At 42.5% G+C, this 26497-nt stretch overlaps 1 protein-coding gene across 7 annotated transcripts in view; it reads right to left on the reverse strand.

Annotated features, from left to right (window-relative positions):
- Positions 1-3425: 3425 nt before the first annotated feature.
- Positions 3426-26497, reverse strand: part of UBTD2 (ubiquitin domain containing 2) — a 119220-nt gene continuing 96148 nt past the window's right edge. For all 7 annotated transcript variants that reach the window (XM_030572759.1, XM_030572760.1, XM_030572758.1 and 4 more), the window contains one exon: positions 3426-10601. In XM_030572759.1, the coding sequence (XP_030428619.1) occupies positions 10204-10601 (398 nt within the window). In that variant the 3' untranslated portion in view covers positions 3426-10203. The remainder of the gene's footprint in view (positions 10602-26497) is intronic.

A 26497-nucleotide genomic window follows, 5' to 3' on the forward strand; every position in this document is an offset into this window, starting at 1 on the left:
GGCTCTGATGTCATCCCATGTGGAATAGCTGATGCAGCTTGGACTTCAGGGCAGGCACATTCCTCATATTTCACCCCAAGCCAGTTGCTGATATTCATGTCAACCCTCCCTACCATACTGCATTGCTCAAGTATTTTAGGATAGCGACCCTGCTCTACCCTCCATTTACATTACATCTTGCTTGAGACAGAGCAGTTTTCCCAATACAACCATTTTATCACCTTTGAAGAGACTGATGAAATAAAGTTTAACATAAAACCCATCTGGCTCATCCCCTTTGATACTGGATTCATTCACGTTTGTCAGCTTTCCCCCCCATGCTGTTTTCTGTCCATATTAAAATGTATCCATTAAAAATAAAAGTGTGGGGGAAATGAGATTTGTCTCATCTCCCTGCACCCGTTACTGTTGTTGTGAAGGAATGGAGCCAGCCAAAGGCAATGCTCATTTCTTTGTTAAAATACATCAAATTAAATCCATCTGTGGAGAGAATAGAAGGGATGGGCAGTTTCTCTTGTTAAGTACTGACCATTTAAACCATTAATGGAGCAGTTTACTAAACTCAGTCCCCCTTCTCATCACTTCTGCCATTCTCAATTTGCCTTAACTTAAGCCTCCGTGCATTGAACTTTGCAAGCTGTAATTCTATAACAAGAAGGCTGAATCACATATGAAGGCCCAGCTTCTGAACTGAGGAATTGCCACCATGGTCCAGTGTCGTTACGTTAAGCGTGGCATAGGAATTCATAATAGGAATTCTATTTCCCCACTCCCAAGGCTTTATTCCCAGGACTCAAGGCAATGAAGTTGTTGAAGCCCCAGTTTTGAGGTTATTCAGAGAGATCATGTTTTCGAACCTGACAAAGAAGGAATGGCTGTTGTAATGCTGGCCCCTTTTAGTAAGTTACCTTTGTGTTTATCACTTTTTACCAAAAGATTCTGAAGAACCGTCAAAAACTAAACTTTCAGCCAGATTCCCCTCTTGTATACACTGGTTTAAACTGGGTCACACTGCATGAGCTGCAGTAGACTTCCTCCAGATGTAACAACTAGGGCTGTCCAGAAAACAAGAACTCCACTTTGCAGGAATAAAAATTATGGAGGTTTCAACACTGGTTTGCCTGATTCACAGCTGGGACTTGAACTTGGGTCTCCCACATTCCAGTGAGTGACTAATCATTAGGCTATCGGTGATTCTGAAATGAGTACCTCTCTGACCAGAAGTTCCATCCCAGGCCTGCCAAATCTCCTGATGTTTCATCTGAATAGATACATTGAAACTAAAACTTTGAGCAGAAACATCGTGGCCTTTTCCAATAAAAACATTTAGTCAAAAATTTCTTAACCAGCTCTACTGATGTGAGGAACAGAATTAGGTCCTCAACATAGGAATCATTTCACCTACCACTATAATGTGACCCACTTGGAGCAAACTCCGTCAGCCTTTGCTGTGATGCACAGTACCACTACATAAGAGCTTAGGAGCAGAAGGGAAGAATGCAATATCCAAACCTCAGATGGAGTGCTGGCAGGCAGAATGTAATTACCCTGTTGGAATTTGACCAGTTCAGCAGGGTTAACACCTACTGCAGTAAAGCAAGGCTGGCCCATTTATAATATATTATGTAACCTGGTAGAATGAGATATAGCTGCACAGTCAAATAAAAAAGAAAATACATTCACAAGTACAAATAGTAAATTGATTCCATACTCATTAGGAGTGAGGAGAGTATTTTGGACACACACAGCAGCCATAAATTGTATGTTGACCATACAATCAGAACTGCTGCAACTGGACAGTGGTTTGCATTGACATAGTCTCTTATGAGGGATGTACAATGTTAAACGGTTCATTGGTAAGCATTAGGCTTACCATTAACCAACCTTAAATGTTATCCCCCTCCATGCTGGCTGGAGTGGCCCCAGCCTTGGCCACCCTATGCCAGCCAGAGGAACCCCAGCCCCGGCCGCCAAACCCTAGCCAGCCAGCCAACCTCAGCCTCAGCCGGAGCAACCCAAGCCCCTCTCCCGTTAATCAGTTAACCAATATAGTTTTAATCATTTTAACGGTTAACTTTTTAAACAATATTTACATCTCTCTCATACACACAACCTCAATATTAGTAGGAGTGAACAAGCATTAGACCTCACTGTTTTGTGGTCTGTAGGGAGTAGTGACTGAGGAATTTCAACTGCTGTGCACTTTTGACTAATTCTCTTTCCCATTAGGTGGTACATCAGTTACTGTAAATATAGATCTAACGCCCATTTCCTGCACTGGGCTTCTGGACACTAGCAAAAAGTTGTGTGTCTTTATTGCCACATTACAAGTGACCATCTATTATCTGAAGGGCACTGTCACAAGTGGAGAGTGTTGTCTCAACATCTTGACATGGCAAACCTTAAAAATAAAGTGCTTGCCATTACTGGGCTCCAAAGGAACATCTGCCCATTCCAGAAAAGGAAGGATAGCAGCTGAGACACTCGAAGGATAGGTAGCACGAGTAGACTGTGCTCCTGTTCTTCCCCATCAAAAAAGGGGAGAGAGTCAGGAAGGAGAGACAGAAAAATCCTCACACATATCTTTACATTTAGCTCTTACATTATTTTTTCTATATTCTGTTATGACAACACTCTCTCCAAAATTAAGTTAAACAGGTGAAACTAACTGTAAGGATGATTAAGGGAGCAAAGCAACTTATCCAGGATGATTCAAGCTCTTTTGACACGATAGGCACTTAAAGACTATAAAAATGGGCCCAACTAAAGGTTCGTCTACATTGTGCATTAATCCACACTAGAGGGGTACAAATTCTACTGTACACTAGTGTCCATGCACTAACTGGCTTGTGTGGACCCTGCTTGTGCACTGTGTAGTACTGTTTGAAATGGGACTATATTAATATGCATTAGGGAACTTTTAGTGAGTGCCCGTGGGTCCATCCATGCCAGTTAGTGCATGACGTGCTGTTGCATATTCAAATTCACTCCCTTCTGGTGTAGACTAAGGCACCATGTAGACATGCCCTAAGAGATGTACCTAACATTTCACTTAATATTAAAGGGCAACTTCACAAATAATTTACTTAACGGTTCCCTCCATCCATAAAGCCCACAATACCAGACTGTGTGTGTAATATCACACATTACACTTTCAAGTGTTGGAGAAACTTGACCTTTGGTTCCCTACCCCACTCCTCAGGGACCTGGATTCTTTCACTGATTTTGAATACTCTATTTTACACTATTCCTGACAGACAAATTGTGTGAGATGCTGCTGAATGATACATTTGTTTTTATGACCTGAGTATCTTAACCATCCATGGGCAAAAGTATAATAAAAAGATTGCAGAAATACAACTGGGAGTTAAATCATATTCCAATAACTTAAAAAGAGAAAAACACTCAGTTTGTTTCTTAAGGCATGGTGTTTCCAGTATTAATTTTATTTTTAAATCCAGAAAAAAGAAATCGTTGGTTTTTCTTTGCTTTTTTAATACAAGAAGTTTTGTACAGAGTTTCTGACTCATAGAAATTCAGGTTTTGCTCTCAATGTTATAGACGCCTAGCTATGTAAAAAAATTCACATAATTTAAGTTTAAAGACAACCTAATTGTGCTTTGCAATTGATTAAAAAATATGTGCGCACACTACTGTGATATGTCAACCAAATAACAGAGGTACAACATAAAAATATACAATGCATCTTAATGTAACTCAATGTTCACAGCATCTCCAGATAGGCTAAAGAATTAATCATTGGACTGAACTACCCAGGAAGGAAAAAGCATGTTTCACACAACCGGTGTGTTCAGTGCTAAAAGATTTAATTTTATAAAAGTTACAGGGGTGGGGGGGGAGAGGGGAAAAAGTCACATCACTATAATCCCCTCATCCTTCTCTCAATAGCTGTTGAAATCATATTTGTCTGCATCAGTACCAAATTATCTAGCACCTTATCCTACGTAATATGAATATTTCTTTGATACATGGCACACAAACTGCGTACAAAAGAGATTTACCATAAAAGAGAAGATATTTCAAGAAGTACAAATTTGATGGTACCAGCCATCTTTGGAAATCACTACCATGAGGCAAAGAGGATATGAACCTAAGTCCCTTGCACATAACATGTGAAAATGAAGTGTCTTACACATCTCCAACTGACTAGTGCACAATATTGCACTCATTGCTCCAAGATATCTCCAGTTTCTAGATATTTCCTGGACTTGGAGAAGAGAGGCACAAATAGGGTCCTTGATAAGACCATTTGATTACTTTAGTAAAGTCATATCAACAGATTTTATTTGCTTCAAATTTCCTTAAACTGTCTCCAGTCTTTGGGGCTAGATTCAAATTGCCACGGGGGAAAAAAAACAGGATTAAAAGTAATAAAACAGGATTTTTTGGAGTTCCAGGTGAACAAAATTTAAGGCAAGAGTCAGGATTTTAAGTTCTCAATTTGCTACATGGTTCTGATTCATTGGTCTTCATACTTAAATGTACAAATACAGCATTCCATTGGATAGATACCCAACAAATGGCCCTCCTCAAAAGGATAGGAACACACTTCTTCATGGACAGTCCAGTGGCTATATTTAATAAGAGTTTCAAAGTCCATAGTAAGAAGCTCAGCTGATTTAAAAAAACCCATGTCTTCAAACTATTTGACTTCTGTAGGCTCAGTGGCACATGCACTATTATGTTTCTTCCTTGGAAGAAGAACCATAGCCCTAGATTTATCATGGATGGTCCACCATGTCCTACGAACAGTAAGTGGCATCCACACCACTAGGGAGCATTTGTTGAAACTGATGAAATGTGAAAGGAGAAGAGCCATCTGCAGAATGAAGCAATTAAAAATGCTTTATGAAAATGAAGCAGTTTTAAACAGGCAGATTTGTATTGTCTGACAATTTTGTAGTTGCAAATGCAACAGTATGATATTATCTATTTTGGTACAAGAGAGAAGCTTGGTTGTTGAAGAGATAGTTTGTTTTGTCATTGGACTAGCTGGGATATTAAATACATTTTAAGGGGCACTGATTTGGCCCAAAATACATTTCTTCCTTTTTTTAAAAAAAAGTTTGCCATGTACATGGAATTTACCCAGTTTCCCAAAGCAAGTTCTTTAGACCTCTCTTTTTAAACACAATCTATTCCAAAAGAATGTCTGATGTTCAACATTCATGAGCAAGCCTACAACCAATGACAGGTGGGAAACAAAGGAAACTTTTTTAGTTAATGGAAATTATTTCCATTTCAAAACACTTGACACGCATCTATAAAGTGAAGTTGACAGATTATGAAAAGAGCTGACGTGTTCTTTATAAAAGATTTAAAAAAATCCAAACATCATCTTTGCGTAAGATGCAGGGTCTTTAACAACATATTTACAATGATGTATGAAAGATTCTGCAAAATATAAACCAAGAATCAGAAATTTAACTTTAGCATTTGCGTTTATGAATAGAATAGTGATGAACAAATTTATAGCACTCTTTTAATTTGCCAAATTTATGCAGCTGAAATGCTTTCAAAATTCCAAATTCCAATTCTAAAAAGCAGCCCACCATTGCATCAAACAAAAATATATTTACTAGCAATGCATGTGTATGCAGAAGCATGTCTGATATTATAGCGATATTTTATCATTAACAGGTCATTCGCTTTATTGAATGTCATGATGTAAACTGAATGTGTTGCTTCATCACAAATATTAATCATGACTGCTTTTTCTCTCTCAAAAAGCTGAATCGGTTGATTTAGTAGGCAAGGCAAAGGGAGGTTGTTTCGTTTTTACATGGTGCCCTTAGCCACCCAATCACTATAAAAAAATCCCCTATTTACTCTGCACTTTCACATCACTTAGTTTTCCAAATATTTCCTAGATACAGACAAGTAGAGGCTGCTGGTTTTAAGCAGGAAGTCAAGTGTTTTCTCAATATTACTGTCTCAAACCGAGTTTTCTGTAGATGATATTCACAAAATGTAATGCACAAAGGGCCAACATAGTGGAAACAAAATTCAAAGTTACATACTATGGAAAAGTGCAATCACTTGTTCTTTTTGTAAAACACAATACTCTGTAACATAGCCATACACATCCAAAATGTCCCATTCTTGGTAATTTTCTACATCAGACAATATGTAGTGCTGGTGATCCTCTGCCTTTAAAGCTATTCTGGGAGTACAGAGTTTAGCCTGTCCATTACTTCTGGGTCAGATACAAGCAACACCTTGGCAATAACAAGCACAAAAGTTTAAGCTCTGTGTTAAATAGACCTGTCACTGACATAAGAATGTAAAAACGTAATTTACTGGAATCACTTCCTGGCCACAGTTAATCAGGAGTGACACACACAAGGCCAAGGGATCTAATGAAAACTTTATCCTATTACTCCTCACCTGATTATGTCAACTCTTTGTACACATTATAAAAATCTCCCAATTAGTATACTCCTGTCTGAGGACACCGAGCCGCGTGATACTACACATTGATTGGGGTGCCCAATCTATAAGACAACAAATAAAGGCCACATAGGAAACTTGTCAGGAGCACAAAGGCCATACTGAATCCGAGTGCACATATTCCAATAAAAATGCACACAACACCATGTGCTCATACTTGCCTTTCTTAAATGAGGAATGGAAACTGCTTGGAGTAATTCAGCCCTGCAGCTGGCTGGATTATTATTATTATTTTTTTTACTATGACTGCCAGGTGAGGACAGCATGGCCAGAAGCTGCAATTTAGAACTTCACTAGTCACACTTTGGGGATCCAAAGTCTACCCACAAAGTTCTGCTTTTCCTTCTTCTTGTCCCACAAAGGTGTCCCATGCCTATCTATTTCCTAATGCTACACATTGGGCACCAATTCTGGCCTGGGATGCAAGCACACAGTTCCCACTGAGTCCAGTGGAACTGCATATATTCATGTGGGGGTAGATTCTTGTCCTGTTCATTTCTGTTTTTATAGCCAGGGGTCTTGTAGGAATACCAAACCTGGTCATCTTACAGATTACAGGAAGTATAGTTTCACTGAATATATATAACCACATACAATACATTCATCAGCATGAACACACATATATGCATATTTTCAGAAATGATCTCCTGTTAGAAGCATTAACCTTTTCCTTAACATGGATCTTATGAAATCTCTTTGTTTCCAGTTGTATCTTCTACATTCAAACAAAGTTGTGTGGTTAGGTTTGTCAGTTTCTCACGAGGGGGATAAGAGACCAGTATTCATTTTCACTTAAAAAAAAAAAAAGTGATTTGCAATCAGACTGCTTGATTTTGAGATTTGTGCTTATGGGAAGGGAGATAGGAAGGAGAGAATGTTTTCTATGCAACAGCCCCATGAGTGGTCCAAACCGGCAATGCTCACCCCCTTACACGCATGAAGGCCAATTAAAAATTGCTTAGACATCATTCTCCTCACTATCCCCCTCAAAATACTTAAAAAAATGTTACATGTTACAGCACAACATACTACAGTTGATGCTTTTTCAAAAGAGGTGTGGAAATGCATTTACATTGTTTGTCAGAAACCTGTAATATCGAAAATTATATTCAGTAAATTACCTCAAACTCTCTGAAAATGCATTCTACAAAAGAATAATGATGATTTTGTAACTCCCAACATCTTAGTTACAGCTTTGTTACTTTACAGCTGTAACTTTCCCCCCTTCCAGAACTGATTCTAGGGAAACTCCATTATAAAAACAGATTAAAACAAAAATTTCTACCATGTTTCACAAGACCTGCTGCTCCAGATATGAAATGATTATTTGCTGCTTAGATAAAGTATAACATTTATTTTATAAAACAATCTACTTTTACCAGGCACATTTGAACAGTGAAAAATCCATGAGATTTTTAAGGTGGTTGTACAGAAATCCAGTATTATTTCCCCCTTCGAGATGCAAAAGACATGTGGTGAAAGAATCACTACAGATTAGCTGGATTTTGTCTTAAAAATTCTGACTTTTGTGAATTTTACACCCTTTGTGAAAAAATCCAAAGGTTTCGTGCAAGTCAGGGCTTAAGTCTAACGTTTGCTTTTTTTCACAAAAAAATGTAGCAGTCAATTTGGTGCTCACAAAAACGAGGGACTAAATTACATGGCTACCTCCATACAACTCTGTCATTGCACTTCTGTGTTGCCAGGCTTCAACCTACCTTGAGTAGATCTAACAGTGATTTGTGGTTTTGTGACATACAACATGGGAACTATGATAAAAGTAAAGCTCATGCTCATGTATGATGTGGTATCAAATATGAACTTCAGTTTCTAAAAGTGAAAGACTAGCGTACTAAATTCAAAGTGCCACCTAGCCAGTGAACAGATAAAAAGGTTAGAGCGATATGGAAAGCCTCAGGAGTTGGCAATTTCAAGTGAACTGTGCTAGTTCCAATTTTACACTGTTATTTGCCAAGTAAACAACCCCCCATTAAGTTGTACAGAATTAAAGTAGCTTTCTTCACTTCAAATGTAGAAGTGTCTATCCTAAAAAAGTGACTCTATTATCAGTGGAATAAAAGCCATTCTGGGCAATTTTAGATTTAGGTATGGAAGACAGACAGAGCAATATAGTGAACCATGTCTGAATAGGCAAAATAGAGGTTTGGTAGGAATTAAGTCATTTGAGTGCACGAGGACTGAAAAACTAAAAATAATTGTGTTTATAAAAGGAATGAGGGACATAGTTTCAGAGAAGGATATACCCTGTATCCCAAACTCAAAGAGATGCAGAGCATCCAAACAAAGGAACTAGATCAGTTTCTTTTAACATGGTAACAACTATTCAATAATTACATTTTTTTCAACATTATGTTCATCCTATTAATTAATTTTGTTAGGTGAAAAATGATCATAAATGTTGTCCAAAGCACTCTGCAACAGAGGTGTCTGTTTCCAGAAAACAATGCTCCTTTTACATTCTGAAGGGAAAGTGCCAGATATTAAACCTAGTGACCATATTCTAGGCTCCTGATGCATTACAGTGAACGTATTTCCACAAATGCAGACTAGAAAGTGACCATGTCCTCCAACACTGAGACTTAGGGAATGGCCTTTGTTTCTACTGGTAGTGATATGAACAACCAAATGTAGTGTGCTTTATATTCTCCTTTCTACGATTTTCCACAGAGTGTGTCCTCTGAGAAGTCAGAATTGCATTCAATCATATTTGGGTGTAACTTCGTGATTTTATCTGGAAGTATTCTAGGCTAGTATACCAATGTCAGTTGATAAAGGTTGTACGGTTTTTTGTTGTTTTTTTTTAAATCTCATATCAGTGTCCCTCTTGTAATTAGCTAGCCTTTTGTTAATTGTCTGTTTTACAGGATCGAGAAGGGTACAGTAATTTAGTAGGCACATTACTCAGGTGCCAATGAGCCAGAAAACTGCAGCAAAAGTCAACATTGCAGCAAGTAACTTTACAGTACAGTACATGAATGGTTTATTAAAATGTGTATACATTTCCTAAATTATTGCCTAATGCTCCAGAAGGCAGTATTTACCAAACACTGAAGCCTCAAAACGGCACAAGCCCATTTATCACCATCCTGGAATGTGCTAAAACTGGTTGGTCTGAACATGAAGAAAAGCCACATTTGGGGTGGAACACAGCATTGATAGAACACAACACAAACATCTGTTCTTCAGTCCACCTCTCTCTGGATGAGATTCACTACGCCACAGGAGTAATCTGACACAGTACATGAGTTAAACCAAAACAGAAACAATCATCATAAATACTGAGCAAAGTGGACCTACCAGAGCAGCTACACTTCTGGGATGAACTGTAAGTGGTGCCGATTTCATGAAGTACTACAATTTGGTTTAATTTTTTTTCTTTTTTTAAAAAAAGTGCTTTCTCCATGGATCAATGCTCCACCTACAGTTCCAAGCATTATTACAATTTTTTATTTAAATGACAGACTTCCCCCTTACTCATACCCTTCATTGCATTTGCCATGTTCTTCTTTCTGTGGTGTTAAAAAAATATCAGATCAGGCAAACCCCAAGGGACAGTTTACATTTGTGTTTTGTTTCTGTAGATCTCCATCACAGATGGAATTTTTGCTAGTCATTTCTTGGAACCAATCCATTAGCAGGAAAAATAAGAGCAGAGAAAATAAATCCCATGTGACAGAAGAGGAGGAATGGAGAATCAATAAACAAGCAGAATCAGTTTTCCATCGGGGTTGGATTTGCTAAGGGCTGGCTCACAATGACTTGCACCACATAATCCTTCGGGATTTTCAGCTCCTCCAGTTTCATTTTGTCTGCGAGCGGCCTGCCTGAGAAGAACCAGCGCTGACTGCTGGGCTCCACTCCTTCCACTGTATGCAGTCGCCTCTTCATGTGATATACCGTGTCCATGCTGCGGACCATAAGTTTGAGGTCTTTGCCTGTTGAGAGGCGCAAGCGAAGCTGGCATTCATGCCCAGAATTGGGTGGTGGATCGGGAATATCTAGAGTCTCCAGGTCTCCCTTCTCCTCTATCATATTGATAGGTGGGGCCAGGCAGTAGACTGGAAGCTGGTATCTGTTGCCCAGTTCATCATAGCACTCTGTAAGAGCACCTTTGGGAGACAGAGGAAAGAACAGTATAAATAAATGCATTTTACACTTAAATCAAACTGGTGGTAACCACAAAAACATTTGTTCTTGTTATTAGAAGAATGGTAGATTGAATTATATGTACGTGATTAAAATTATAGAAATTTTTGGATAGATGTTACACTATTATAGGCCTGAAATTTCACAAGTTAGAATCCCCTTTTCTCTCAAGCCCCCTGATGGTGCCCACCCCAATGAGAACAAAAATACATTTCAGCATTCAGCATTAAAGCAACAAGGAAACTGGTCTGCAGTCTTTGATAAGGAGTTCTCTCACTACTGATGTTGTAAGTGAGGTTCAACAGACAACTCAGGAATTATAACTTACATTTACAAAGCTATTAATAAGTATCACAGCGTGTACACTGAGAGACACGTTTCTCACCATGAGACTTTCAAGAATTACACTAGAAAAATGCGGCAGAGCTACATTTTTAGCAATAAAGTTTTCAGTTAAAGTAAGTTAAAGCGAGAATTCAAGCCTGACTACCTATGTCATATATCACATTCCTGCAGTTTGTCAGGAAAATGAGACGCAGAGGAAGTCAGCCTTTGATTTCCTAAATCAGAGAAGAAATCTGCTCTCAGTCAGTGGAGTTAAAAAGCACACATTTGCATACCAAGGAAATGCTACAACGTCTTGCATTTACCTGCTTGTAATGAATTTTCTCATTCTTGCCCCTAGATGGGGCACATACACTTGCAAGATTATCCATCTTTTTGTAGTTACAAATGTTTGAAGATGAGCCAAGTCCCTGAGCTACAGAATATTTTAAAAACTCATTGACTCTGCAATTCTGCACACACCATCCCAACTGTTCCCCATTAGAAATTAAGGCCTTTTCTAGTTGGAGGCTTTTTTCATGCTGACAGTGAATTGCCTTAAATGTCGCTGTTCAGTTGATCAGCAAAAATTACTGCAACATGAAATTATATCTTGGGGACATACTGCATAGGTCTTTCATTTCATTCTAACGGTCACATCTGATGCTGAGAACTAGTGTACTTTCTTTGAAACAGAAACTTACACATTCTTTTTAAATAAATATTCTGTTTTTTAAAAAGAGATTTTTAGCTCATTCCTCACCAACATAAGTTAAACATACAATGAGCATGGACTGATTAAAATATAAATGTCCCAAAAGCTGTCACATATCAGGACTTTCATCTCTATTTGTGTGACCAGCAACAATCATTATACTGTGGGTTTCATAACAAATCCAGAGGAATATGGTTTTCCTGCAGCAGAGTAATTTTTTTAAAAAGCGAACAAAACATGAAAGAATGATGTCTGGAGTAGACAAACGTCTATGAAAAATGGAACACTTCTAGTAATCAGTCAAGTGAAGTTGTCCTGAACTCAAATATTATCCAGTGATAGTTGTGCCCCCAAACTGCCTGCTCTCTTCCAGTAGAAGGTCTTTTTTTCCCTAAAATGGTCAAAAGGGCAGCTCCACTATATGAAAGAAGAGAAATGGCTGTACTACCACCACTCTCAATCTTATCCAGACTAACACGGCTACCCTTCTGATATTTGACAATCTCAGTCTTGTGCTCTCTTGTGCATTCCACAGTAAACCAAGCAGGACTAATTAACATTTAATCCAGGTACTTTATATAAAGTATGACAGGAGAAATAACTAACTCCTTCAGTTCTCACAGCCCAAAGATTTTTTTTGCCTTTATTTTGTTGAACAGTACACATTTTTGAATACCTAATCAGTATGGCAAATATCCAACACAGCAAGATTAATTTTTCCTGTGAACAGTAAATTTATTTTTTGAGTGCTTTGCTACGTGCAACCAAATAGGTCTAGCATTTTTATAGTCCCAAGGAAGCTAAACTATATACCACTATCAATTTTTAAAAACACATATTTGCCATAAAAGCAAGCTACTTCTTAAGCTGCGGCAGGGCAGGGCCATAAAGGGGTTAATATGAAATACAATGGTAACATAGAACTAGGATAGGCTTGCCAAGGGATTTCTTCATGACCTATATTCCTAGTCCATTTGAACCAACACCAATGCCAAAGTATATGCTATAAACAGCAGGTTGCTTAATCATAATCAGGTAAGCAATATTAAAACCCAGCTAACTCGGTGCAGTCTTCTTGGAATATGCATACAATTCTTTGAGGACTTTGAAAGGGGTAAACTAAAGTTGCTGTCTCGCCACTGAAAAATGCAGTCTAATGACAGTACTAGCAAAGGTTTAAGATAAATTATAAGTATAAAAAATGTATTTGGAACCCTGTCTTCAAAACTTTCAAACTTTCTCCATCACTGTGAAATATTTTTAAGATTCTTGAAAATCCTTAAATGTGCCAGCTGCACCACTGCAGCACATCTGGTGAAGATGTTCTATGCCAATTGGAGAAGGCTCTCCTGTTGGCATAAAAACCACTACCTCAGCAAATAGCAGAAGCTATATCAGCGGGAGAAGCTCTCCTGCCGAGACAGTGCTGTGCACACAAACGCTTATATCAGTGTAACTCTTGTCGCTTAGGGGGCTGGTTTATTCACATCCCTGAGTAACCTAAGTTATGCCTACACAGGCTGTAGTGTAAACATAGCCTGAGCATTTAACTAGAAACAAAACACACGTGAAAGAAGAACAGACAAAAGTGAAGTATCATCTGACAAAGTTGGTTGTCAGTGTTGGAAAGCTTATGTCACCCAATATACTTACAGTGTTACACATTTAACATTATTCTTCATTTGTTGAGTGCCAAAAATACTTGGCATTATGTAGAACAGAAGAAAAATGGGTCCCTGTCCCAGGGAGCTTTCAGTCTCCTCAAATAAAATGGAACTATGCAACTAGAACCCATATTATCAGTGTGGTTCTGGTCCCATTCAAGCATCTAATCCACATAGAGGTTTATGAAACTATTATATGCTTTAGACTAAGGAAACTAGTTCTCTAGCTAAAGTGGTAGATGTTAATATACTTTGATCTAGAAGTCCTGGGTTCAAATCCCCACAATCTGTCCAGCTGTGTTGTATTAAAAAAATTACATACACAAGTCAATAATGAAAAAATGTCATATCTGCTTGAATTCAAAAGCGAAAACATATCTGACTATATTCACAACTAGAACTGGGTGAACTCTTTTTTTTTTTTTTTAAGAAAATGCAGTGAAATTCAAATTATTTGCAAAATGTCTGTCAATGATACATCAGTTATCATTACAAGGACTGTCTTATTAATAACAGATTGATGCTCTTCAGATTCCTGACAGTGTGTGTATTTTTTATTATACATAGTAACTAAACAGAGAAGTAAATACATTTTGACTGCTCAAAACTTTTATTTTTGCTGTTATAATTGAAAACTTTCTGTTACTAACACTAAAAGCCACTTTTGGGCTTATGTTCAGGCCAGTGGTTTTCAACCTTTTTTCATTTGCGGACCCCTAAAAAATTTCAAATGGAGGTGTGGATCCCTTTGGAAATCTTAGAAATAGTCTGTGGACACCTAGGGATCCTCAAACCACAGGCTGAAAAGCACTGTTTATGGTAATAACCTTTCATGGATCCCTTAGGCATAGTCTGTGGACCGCCAGGGGTCCGCGGACAACAGGTCAAAAACCACTGATTTAGGCCACAAAGTCATGCCACAAGAAGTGGCATTAATGGAATGTTAAGAGCTCAATAGAAAAAGAAGAAAAGGACAATTTACTTTATAGGTTCCTCCATCAATTGGGCAAAAAGGGGCCTCACAAACAAATTAAGGGGATTCCCATTTGGATACACTAAGGACACTGGCTCCCTTAAACTTGTGACACAAAGCAACACAGATGGAAATTTCAAAGTTAGACAGACAGCTCCATCCTCTGCTTTTTCCATTATTAATGTTATTTCTTGAGTGCCAACAGTGTGTCTGAAGCTGGAACTCTCAGACAGTGATGGCCCATGGCTCAAAAGGCTTCCAGTCTAATACTGACAGCCAAAACCAGACCAGACAACACATTAGAATAGATGTAAAGAACAAAGGATCCAATGATTGCCAAACTTCTAAATTTGGAGGATGTGTTTGTTATTGGATTGAAACACAACCAAGGGGCTCTGGAGAAGGGCGTGGTTTTTAAGGAGGAAAATGAACCAAGGGAAGGTGACTGTGGCACAAAGAGAAGGAGAGAATTCTACATGGAAGGAAGAGGAAGAGAAAAATGACTTAAGATATTTCAGTACAGTCAGCAAGGAAACAATGGTGTAAAAATATCACAATAGCTAGCTAGAACTCTCTTACAAATTTTAATTCTCCTTTTGGTCATTTATATTAATCACTGTGGAAAAGATTAACGTGACACTGTATTTTAGGAGAGAAGAAAAAAGGATGTAATGGACTATTTTATGATAATCTGTAGCACCTGCCAGTGAACCAGTATTTCAGGTGTAACAGAAGCTCTCTCAGCCCTCTTGACCGCATGGTAAGTACCCTGAACATAACTATATGCAAGAGGCTGGGAATACAGAAGGATATGGCAACAATGGGAGGAAAGGGTGGATGAAGCTTCATTAGAGAAAGTGACATGTAAGATGGCCTACTATAATTTTGTGTCACTGTCTCAAGGAAGTAGAAACCAATAGTTTACTTCCTTTGGCAGCACGCTTATCTTAAGCAGCAGTTTTAAAACTTTTTAAAAAGTGCAAATCACATCCCTTCTACGCCACTGGCACATAACATCATTGTGGCAACTACAGCAATTGCTTTCAAGGAACAGTATTAAGAAAGCTGTGTATTTTATCTTCTAATACAATTTAGTAGGTGGATACAAGGGGAGATGGCACCATGTGAGAGCTTACAGAACTTTGTGGAGCACAAAGTAGTGCAATGTGGGACACAAACATTCCATGAATCAAAGATCGAGAACCTCTCAATAACAGAGGGCCCACTGTAATAAAAATTACTGGAGTAATTTGATACTGACCTTCCCATGTGGCAATATCAGGTATTAACCTTCGGAACCGCTGACAAACGTCAGTTGATTGTGGCCAGAGAACATAGCTGAGTGTTTTATAGTAATAAATATGTAACACAGGCTTACAGACAGAGTGGGGGGGGGGAGGGGGAATGTCCTGTTTACTTAAAGGAAGTAATATATTCTTGGACTCAGAACAGGGACATTTTGGCATAAGTCAGAAGGTGGCACAGAAAGCTTCTTAAAAGCTGTTATATAGGCTTGCAACAGTTTTAGAGTTTTAAACAGAAAAACAATAAAAACCAATAAAAACAAAATTAATATCAAGCACACTGGATTAGAAATTTTTTTAAAGATGAAGTACTATATAGGCTATAAAACTGTGTCTTAACTAGTTATTAGTGTGAAGAACTTTTTCCTAGAATAGTAACTGAAAACCCTAGGGAAAAAATGACTGGTTTCTGTGCTTAAACAGGTTTGCTTAAATCAGAATTTGGATGCAACTGTCCTTTTGCATGTTAAATATTATTAATTTAATAGATCCAAACTATAGTAAACGTAAAATTTCTGGAAGAGTTGATGAAATCAAGAACAAGTTTGTATGCCCACACTTATTCAAAGCTATAAAAGAATCTTAGAACGCATTCTAACAGCCCTTTTTTCAAGCTATATAGTGCACTAACTTCAGGAAGATGCAGCAAAATCTTATTTGCTGCTCTCGATGGTGCTTCACTTTCACATAGATCCCCAGCAGTTTCAAGATAAACCCTTAAGAACCCAAAATTTACAACTGACCAGACTTAAACAAACAAACAAAACCCCCACCACCACAACAGCAGGTTTGCTGTCTGGGGAGAATTTTTTTCCTAGCATGCCAAGGACAAGTAGTTCATCTAAAGAGTTTAAATGTCTGTGTATTTATAACATTTCAATCATCCTAGAAACAGCTGGTTCATTTGTTCTTATTACTAAAAAAAATCTCCATTCGAAAAGCATGTATATTATTCAATTCAAGGACAGTTGGACTGCTCAAAACACTGGCAACTGTAAGACTTTTATCTATAGCTTGCTGCTCTGAATCTAGCCTGGGTCACTAATTCCTGAAAGACATCGCCATCCAATGGTGGTTTGAGAGCCTATATGAACTGAATCTATCTTATTCTAGTTCATAGTGGTCAGGGATTCCTAGAAGGCAATCACTATTAACATGAAAACTGAACTATCTTCTGTGATATTTTGTATTTATGCAACCTACCGTTAATACAAACTGGGAGAGTAAAACAAAAAGGGTGCTACTTTGCAATCAAACCCATATAACTTAGTGATTGGAGCAGTATTAAAAAGTTAAACAACGGTAGTTCTTCAGTTTTCTGGAAGGTGGGGCATTATATTATTTGCGGAAGCCTGTGTGTCACACTAAGCACTAAAACAATTAACTATAAATATCAATGGTGCAGGTGAAGTACTTTAAAGTAAACAAGTGTGAATTCCCCATGCTCTTTTCATGTTCATTTGCCAGCCACATTAAGCCTACATCTGCCACACAAATTTTAACATCTGTAAAGCTACTGTACATTACATTACCTCATCAACTCCTCATGAAGTGTTAAGTGCTTTCCCTAGAATCTAACAGTCTCACTACTGCTTAAATAACCAAAGGATTCCAACTGAGCTTCTATCTTTATCCTCTTTTTAGCATAAAACACTTACTCAAGCACTTTGAAGCAAGAGCTTGTAGACAATAAGAATCAAGCATTTAATAATTCTCATTCCAAATTTATGGGAAAAGAGCTCTACCATTAAAAGAACATTACATGTCTGGCTCAAGTCCAAAAAAGGAAACACTTTCTGACCCAGCAGGAGTTCTGAGGGCTGCAGAAGCTGATTGGTAGGGCCCTACCAAATTCACGGACATGAAAAACATGTCATGGGCCGTGAAATCTGGTCTCCCCCCATGAAATCTGGTCTTTTGTGTGCTTTTACTTTATACTATACAGATTTCATGGGGGAGACCAGCATTTCTCAAATTGGGAGTCCTGACCCAAAAGGGAGTTGCAGGGAAGCCGCAAGATTATTGTAGGGGGGGGTCACGGTATTGCCACCCTTACTTCTGTGCTGCCTTTGGAGCTGGACTGCTGGAGAGCAGCAGATGCAGGCTGGGTGCCCAGTCTGAGGGCAGCGCCTTGCCAGCAGCAGTGCATAAGTAAGGGTGGCAATACCATACCATGCCACCCTTACTTCTGCGCTGCTGCCTTCAGAACTGGGTGGCCACAGAGTGGTGGCTGCTGGCGGAGGGCACAGCTCTGCCAGCAGCAGCGCAGAAGTAAGGGTGGCATGGTATTGCCACCCTTACTTCTGTGCTGCTGCTGGCAGGGCTCTGCCTTCACAGATGGGTTCCTGGTCAGCAGCCCCTACTCTGCAGCTGTCCAGCTCTGAAGGCAGTGCCACCACGAGCAGCAGTGCAGAAGTAAGGGTAGCACTACTGCAATCACTCTACAATAAAAGACAGTTACTTGCCTTTGTAACTGTTGTTCTTCGAGATGTGTTGCTCATATCCATTTCAATTAGGTGTGTGCGCACTGTGTGCATGCTCGTCGGAAGATTTTTACCCTAGCAACACTTGGTGGGTCGGCTGGGCGCCCTCTGGAGTGGCGCCGCTATGGCGCTGGATATATACCCCTGCCGAACCAATGGCCCTTCAGTTCCTTCTTGCCAGCTACTCCGACAGAGGGAAAGGAGGGCAGGTTTGGAATGGATATGAGCAACACATCTCGAAGAACAACAGCTACAAAGGTGTCTTCTTCAACAGCTACAAAGGTCTTTTCTTCTTCGAGTACTTGCTCATATCGATTCCAATTAGGTGATTCCCAAACCTTACCCAGGCGATGGGGTCGGAGTGAGATGTTGCAGAATGCAAAACTGCTGAGCCAAAGGATGCATCATCTCTGGACTGTTGAACTAGAGCGTAATGAGAGGCAAAGGTGTGGACCGAGGACCAGGTAGCTGCGTGACATATCTCCTGGATGGGTACATGAGCCAGGAAGGCGGCAGATGAAGCCTGAGCTCTGGTAGAATGAGCGGTGAGGTGGCTCGAGGGAACATGAGCCAAGTCATAACAAGTACAGATGCATGCCGTCACCCAAGATGAGATCCTCTGGGAGGAGACAGGTAGGCCCTTCATTCGGTCTGCCACCGCGACGAAGAGTTGGGGCATTTTACGAAAGGGTTTTGTGCACTTGATATAAAATGCGAGCGCTCTACGGACGTCTAGGGAGTGCAATTGTTGCTCCCGTCGTGATGAATGTGGCTTCGGAAAGAAGACCGGAAGGAAGATATCCTGGTTTACATGAAAGGCCGAAACCACTTTAGGAAGGAACGCTGGGTGTGGTCGCAACTGCACCTTGTCCTTGTGAAACACAGTATACGGTGGGTCCACCGTGAGAGCCCGAAGCTCGGAGACTTGTCTGGCCGATGTAATGGCTACGAGGAAAGCTGTCTTCCAGGACAGGTATAGTAGAGATCAGGTTGCTAATGGCTCGAATGGGGCAGACATGAGTCTGGTTAGAACCAGGCTGAGGTCCCAGGTTGGGAAGGGGCGTCGTACTTGGGGGTATAGGTGCTCCAAGCCCTTGAGGAACCCAGAAACCATCGGGTGCGAGAACACTGAGCGGCCACTCTCTCCTGGGTGCAAGGCAGAGATGGCCGCCAAGTGCACCCTCAATGATGATATCGCTAGGCCCTGCTGTTTGAGATACCAGAAGTAGTCCAAGATGGTGGGGATCGAGACCTCAGTGGGAGTGACATTCTGCGTTTCGCACCAGCAGGAGAAACGCTTCTACTTGGCCAGATACGTTGACCGAGTGGAAGGTTTCCTGCTACCCAGGAGTACTTCTTGTACTGAGGCAGAGCAACGTAACTCGGACTGGCTTAACCACACAGCAGCCATGCTGTGAGGTGAAGGGACTGCAGGTCTGGGTGGCGAAGTCTGCTGTGGTCCTGCGTTATGAGGTCTGGACGAAGAGGCAGGGTAATCTGGTTGGCTATCGACAGGTCGAGCAGCATGGTGTACCAGTGCTGCCTGGGCCACGCTGGAGTGATCACGATCAAGCGAGCTCTGTCCCTGCGGAGCTTTATCAGGACCCTGTGAACCAGCGGGACCGGTGGAAAGGTGTAAAGCAGTTGGGTCGTACACGGCATCAGGAAAGCGTCCGAGATCGAGCCCGGGGAGAGGCCTTGGAAGAAGCAGAACATCTGGCATTTCCTGTTCTCGCGGGAAGCGAAGAGGTCTATACGGGGAAGTCCCACTTCCAGAAAATGGAATGAATAATGTCCAGACAAATCGACCACTCATGAGACAGGAAGGATCTGCTGAGTCGATCCGCCAGAGTGTTCCGAACCCCTGGGAGAAAAGACGCTACCAGTCTATTGAGTGGGCTATACAGAAGTCCCAAAGCTGGAAGGCTTCCTGACAAAGGGGGGAGGACCGTGTCCATCCCTGCTTGTTTATGTAATACATGGCCGTTGTGTTGTCTGTGAACACTGAGACACAGCGGCCTTGTAAGTGCTGCTGAAATGCCTGGCACGCAAGGCGGACTGCTCTCAGCTCTCGGACATTGATGTGCAAGGCCAATTCCTGAGATGACCAAAGGCCTTGAATGCGAAGATGTTCGAGGTGAGCACCCCAGCCGAGAGATGAGGCATCCATCGTCAATCTTGGCTCAACTCGGTATACCACCCGGGAAGAGATGCCATAGACATGATAGTCACCATTCCTCCGAGCATCTTAGGCTCCCTTGACTGGTGGCTGATGCCTTCCCTGGTGTGTGCAGGAGTGCCGTTCCATCCACCCCAGCCTTCTACGGCCCTGACGACGCGTAGGACCCAACGATCTGAAGTTAGCTGGGACCATGCAGGGAGGAAAAAGGAGAGGCGGTTGGAAAAGGGAGGTAAAAGATCCTGGAAAGAAACTGGTTCACCGTCCTTGGGCGCACCTTCAAAAGTTTGTCTTTGGCCCCGTAGGTGGTTTGGAGGGACCCTGATTCTTGCTCTCTTGGGGTCAAGACCGCCGTCTATGATTGCCTCGGCCGCACCCTCTGCCGAAGTCCTGTCTCGGTCTAGGCGGGGGATAAGGACGGTGATGCTGGGGACGGAAGGACCTGTGCTGAATCACCGAGGTGTGCATCCCAAGGGAGCGCATGACCACCCTTTTGTCCTTAAGGCTCTGCAGCCTGGGGTCAGTCTTTTCAGAGAATAGGCCTTGACCGTCAAAGGGCAGGTCCTGTATGGTGGTTTGTAGCTCAGGTGGAAGGCCTGAGACCTGAACCCATGATATCCGCCTCATGGCGACACCTGAAGCCAGGGTCCTGGCTGCGGAGTCAGTTGCGTCCAGGGAGGCCTGGAGAGAAGTTCTCGCCACCTTCTTCCCTTCCTCCAAAAGGGCAGCAAACTCTGGGCGGGAGTCTTGGGGAATGAACTCTTTGAATTTCTCAACCGCCGTCCAGGTGTTATAATTGTACTGGCTGAGCACGGCTTGCTGGTTTGCCACCCTGAGTTGGAGGCCCCCAGTAAAGTATACCTTGCGGCCCAATAAGTCCATGCGCCTAGCCTCCTTTGATTTTGGAGCAGGAGCTTGCTGGCCATGGCGTTCCCTTTCATTGACTGACTGCACGACAAGGGAGCAGGGAGGAGGGTGCAGGTACAGGTACTCATACCCCTTAGAGGGTACCATGTACTTCTGCTCAACTCCCGACTGTGGGCGTAATAGATGCTGGATATTGCCAGATGGTATCGGCGTTTGCTTGTATCGTACGGATAAACAGCAAGGCCACTCTTGTGGGGGTGTCAGCTGACAGAATATCCACCACCGGGTCCTCTATCTCTGGGACCCCCTTGACCTGAAGATTCATATTCAGGGCCACCTGCTTCAGGAGGTCCTGATGTGCCCGCAGGTCAGTTGGAGGAGGATGTCCCTGCCACCGCTTCATCTGGAGAGGAGGAAGAGGAAAGGCCAGGGACAAGAGGGTCCTGCGTGGGCTCCTGTTCTTGAGCAATGTCAGTCTCGGGTGGAACTTGAGACACTGCTGGCTGAATGAGAGCCTCCCCTGTATCCGTGGAAAGGGAGTGGCTGACCGTTGTCTCCGGCACCCGATGTTCCAATGGTGCGAAGCAGAATGGCACTGGAGGTGCACCTTGGGCTTGATGGTATGCCCAAGGTGTCCAGAATGACCACTGATGGGGTCCCTGTTCCTGGGTCTGGGTCTCCTGAAAGACACATCTGAGTCATGGTCCTGTGCATAGGAAGCACTGTCCGTGTGAAAAGACACAGATGTGTGACGAGATTTCAGGGAGGCACTGAAAACCCCTGGGAAGGGTCTTGATCTCTAAATGACCTCTCCCTGTGTGGCACCGGAGAGCAGTACCGGTTGCCATACTGGGAGCAAGTCCGGGACCTGCGACCGGAGCGGTCCCAGGAGGTCAACCAGGATCTGGAGGTTTGATGTCTAGAGTGGCTGTGAGAGGTGTGGTGCCGGGAACGGTACCGGGAGCTGGATTGGTGCCGAGAGCATTGGGCTGGCGAACGGAACACTGGGCGGTGCCGCGAGTGTGACCGGTACCAAGATGCGAGTGGCGTCGGGATCATGATCAGCGATGGGACCGACAGCGCCGGTGGGACCGTGATAGTGATCGGTGCCTCTCGAAGGTGCCGACAGAGGGTGGCCTCAGCAGGGTAGGCTTGCCTATTAATTGAATGACCCTCACCGGCGGTGCCGGAGGTTGAGGCAGCGTGGACTCCGTCAGGGCGATCAGCTCCCTTGCCATAGAAAAGGTCTCCGTCATGGAGGGAATTGTGATCTCAACCATGGCGTGCACCGGGGAGCTTTCAGGCACCGGACTCGACAGCCCTTGCAGGACCGGAATCGACAGTGCCGAAGCTGTTGGTGCCGCGGCAGGTGTTGGTGCCAGGCAGTCCGACTTAGGCGGGTGCTCCAACTGCGGTGCAGGTGGCACGGAAGCCGCAGGAGTCTTATGCTTCTTAACCAGCGGAGAGAGGGAACAGTGCCGAGCAGATGATGGTGCCGGCGACGGTCGGTGCTGAGGGGCCTTAGCAGTACCAGCTCGATCCGGTGCCGAAGAGACGCTTCTGCCGAGGGTGGTGGAGTAAGAGCTGCCTCCATCAGGAGCTGTTTCAGACGAAAGTCCCGCTCCTTCTTCGTCCTGGGCTTAAAGGCCTTACAGATCCGGCACTTATCCAAGAGGTGGGATTCCCCGAGGCACTTAAGGCAAGAGTCATGGGGATCTCCCACCGGCATCAGCCTGTGGCAGGTCGAGCACGGTTTGGGGCCCGGTACCGGGTGCGGGGAAGGGTCTAATCCCCGAACCTGTCAACTATATACACTAACTATAACAAAGAATTAATAAAACTAACTATAACTATAACTATAGAATATACACAAGAATTAATAAAAGAACTGCGAGTAGCTAGGGAGGTGGAGATCAGCTAAGCTGCGCTCCACTGTTCCAACGACTGACACAGGCGGTAAGAAGGAACCGAAGGGCCGTTGGGTCGGCAGAGGTATATACCCAGCGCCATAGTGGCGCCACTCCGGGGGGCACCCAGCCGACCCACCGAGTGTTGCTGGGATAAAAACCTTCCGACGAGCGTGCACGTGGTGCGCGCACACCTAATTGGAATCGATATGAGCAAGCACTTGAAGAAGAATTTGTGACCCTGCCACAACCCCTTTTTGGGTCAGGATCCCATCAATTACACCACCACAAAATTTCAGATTTAAATATCTGAAATCATGACTTTAAAAATCATACGACAATGAAATTGACCAAAATGGACCATGAATTTGGTAGGGCCCTATTCATCAGTAAATTAAGAGCTCATTTCCACTCAGTAGCAACACCTGCTGAGCAGTTCAGAATGGCTTTAACCAGCTGGCTGCTTAAAAAAATAAGCTCAGCATGGAGACCTGAGGATGTACAGGTAGCAGAGGAAGGTGTTACAGAAAGAGGAGAGATTAAGAGTTTCATGAAAGTGCAAGTTCCATCTGCACCTGGACAGTGTGCATTGAACATTAAGGTGTTGAGGTCACTAGAATCCCATTTCTTCAGCACTGAAGAATGAAAGCACATGATTCAGCCTGAAGATGCTCTGCTGGGTAAAATATAATATACTGAATTATGTTTTGTGGAGCAGCTGCTTTGCTACAGTTAAGGATAAGAAGTCTTTTCTATTTAAAGGATGACCTTTCTAAGTGCTCTAAAATCTTCACCGTTACTAGGATTGTCTTGATATTTGATGTGCCTCATGGAGGCACTGGGCAGTCTTAGAGGTCCAAATTTGAGCAAAGCATTCTTGAGATACTGCCCCCTGAAAAAAACACCTTTAAAAAAAAACAAATTCCAGTCTTGTAACTAATTTTTTGCACTCACAAGGGGCTCAAACTATGGCTCTGAATGCCCCCAATTGATTCCAGTCACTTGACATTTATCTCAGCTAGTGCATGGCCCCCACTGATCCTTCAGGGAAGAAATATAAAATGATGGGATCTAAATTAGCTGTTACCACTCAGGAAAGAGATTGTGGAGTCACTGCGGATAGTTCTCTGAAAACATCCACTCAATATACAGCAGCAGTCAAAAAAGCTAATACAGTGTTGGGAATAATTAGGAAAGGGATAGATAATAGGACAGAAAATATATTGCCTCTATACAAAACAATGGTATGCCCATATCTTGAATACTGCATGCAGATCTGATCAGTCCATCTCAAAAAAAGATATATTGGAAGTTGGAAAATGTACAGAAAAGGGCAACGAAATAGACACATATGGAGATATGAAATAGCTTCCATATGAGGAGAGAGAAATAAAATTGGGACTTTTCAGCTTGGAAAAGACACACCTAAAGGGGGATATGATAGAGGTCTATAAAATCATGACTGGTGTGGAGAAAACAAACGAGGAAGTGTTATTTACTAATTCTCATAACACAAGGACTAGGGGTCATCAAATGAAATTAACAGGCAGCAGGTTTAAAACAAACAAAAGGAAGTATTTCTTCACACAACGCATAGTCAACCTGTGGAACTCTTTGCTAGAGGATGTTGTAAAGGCCAAGACTATGACAGGGTTCAAAAAAGAACTAAATAAATTCATAGAGGATAGGTCTATCAATGGCTATCTGTTGTCATGTTGCTATTATGTGCCTATCACGTGTTTTGCTTTGTTTACTTACTTTTGGGGAGTCTTGTCCTGCTCATTTTACAGCTAATTTAGAAGGGGCTTTAGGTATTTTCTGAAAGATAATAAATTACACATGCTCTGCGCAGATATGAGAGAATGACTGATGAACATATTGCTACTCTTCCACTTGGGGGATTATTATACCAGAGTGCAAGAATTAATCCATTAGCACTGATTAACTAGAGGAAAGATGAAAGACAGGATAATGCTTCTGAACAATGGAACTCTGAACAGGAGATGCTCACAACATTTTTAGATTCTTATAACTTTTTGGGTGCAAAGCCAGGGAATATGGGCAGGTTGGAGCAGTTGAGGGAGCATGTGGAGGGGATGCTGGAGTAGTGCTGGGGCTGTGGGAATAGGGAGAGTGCAAGAAGGAGATATGGGTTGAGGGCTCAAGACAGTTTGGCAGTCAGCCCCATATTCTTCCCTGCTACATGCGCTGGAATTCGAGGAGTCTGAGCCCTTCTCCCTGTCCTCAGGGAGGAAACTGGCATCTGGGGATCCCTGCCCCTGGGAGGGATCTGACCCTTTTCCTTACTGTTCCCCCTTCCTTATGGGTGGGTCAGGGTCTGGGCCCTGTTGTCCCTTTGAGTGGGGGGCTGAGAACAGGTATGCTTGGTGTATGGCAGGCTCCCAAGCACTGACATGGGGTAGGGAAGAAAATGAGAATAAAGGCTGAATTGAATGGAGCAGTCCACACCTCTCAAAGCTATTGTTTTAAGCTATATTCAGCTCCATGGAGTGTTGCCATTCAGCTGAGAATGGATCACTGAGCTGAATAGGCAACTTCACACCTCTTTGTGGAGCCTGCTGCAGGGTGATGTGTACTATACACCTTTCCCCATACCTTAGCCCATTGTTGGGTCAGGGACTCAATCTCCACTCTCCTGCCTGTTCCTGCCTCCAGGTGGTAACATACTCCTCACAGCCTTACCACCTCCCTATAGCTCCTCCACACTTATCAGGGGCATGGAGAGGCAAGGAGGCGGGTGGTGTGTATGGGAGAAGCTCAGAGCAGCTTTTTACAGATGAGAAACTGAGACAGACTTCAGAGCTTATGTCAACTTAATTCTGTAAGCATTTACACTGAAATGCAGCTCTCACTGACACAAGTCGCCCACTACCCCGATTTAACTCCACGAGAGATGTATCACTTAGGTCGATGTAGTTAGGTCAACGCAGTGTCGACACTGCATTGCTTACATAGACTGTTGCTGCCTTTCAGAAGCCATCCCACAATGCCCCACACTGGCAGTTAAATCAGTGTAATCGCTCCTGGAGAGGACGTGCATTGCCGACACAAGGAGAGCAGCGTGGACGTGTAAAACTGATTCAACTACTGTAGTGGCTGTACATCGATTCAATTTAGGTCAACCTAATTTTGTACTGTAGACTTGCCCCAGGTCACACAGCAAGTGTCTTGAGGAGCAGGGAATTGAAGCCAGCTCTCCCAAGTCCCAGTTCCTAACTACTAGGCCACCCTTCTTATGCCTCTCCAATGTCTGTCCCTCCCTTCGAAGTATTCCTAGTGGCTACATGCCGGTCTCTGCACGGATTCTGCATCCTCTCTCTAGCACCTCAACCTGCAGGTCCCATGCTGATGGCTGCCTCTCCACAGCAAGGACTGTTGGGGAGGTAGAACCAGGATGCTGGACAGGCAGAGAGATGGGACAC

Source organism: Gopherus evgoodei, chromosome 8 (genome assembly GCF_007399415.2).
Source record: "Gopherus evgoodei ecotype Sinaloan lineage chromosome 8, rGopEvg1_v1.p, whole genome shotgun sequence".
Classification (NCBI taxonomy): domain Eukaryota; kingdom Metazoa; phylum Chordata; order Testudines; family Testudinidae; genus Gopherus; species Gopherus evgoodei.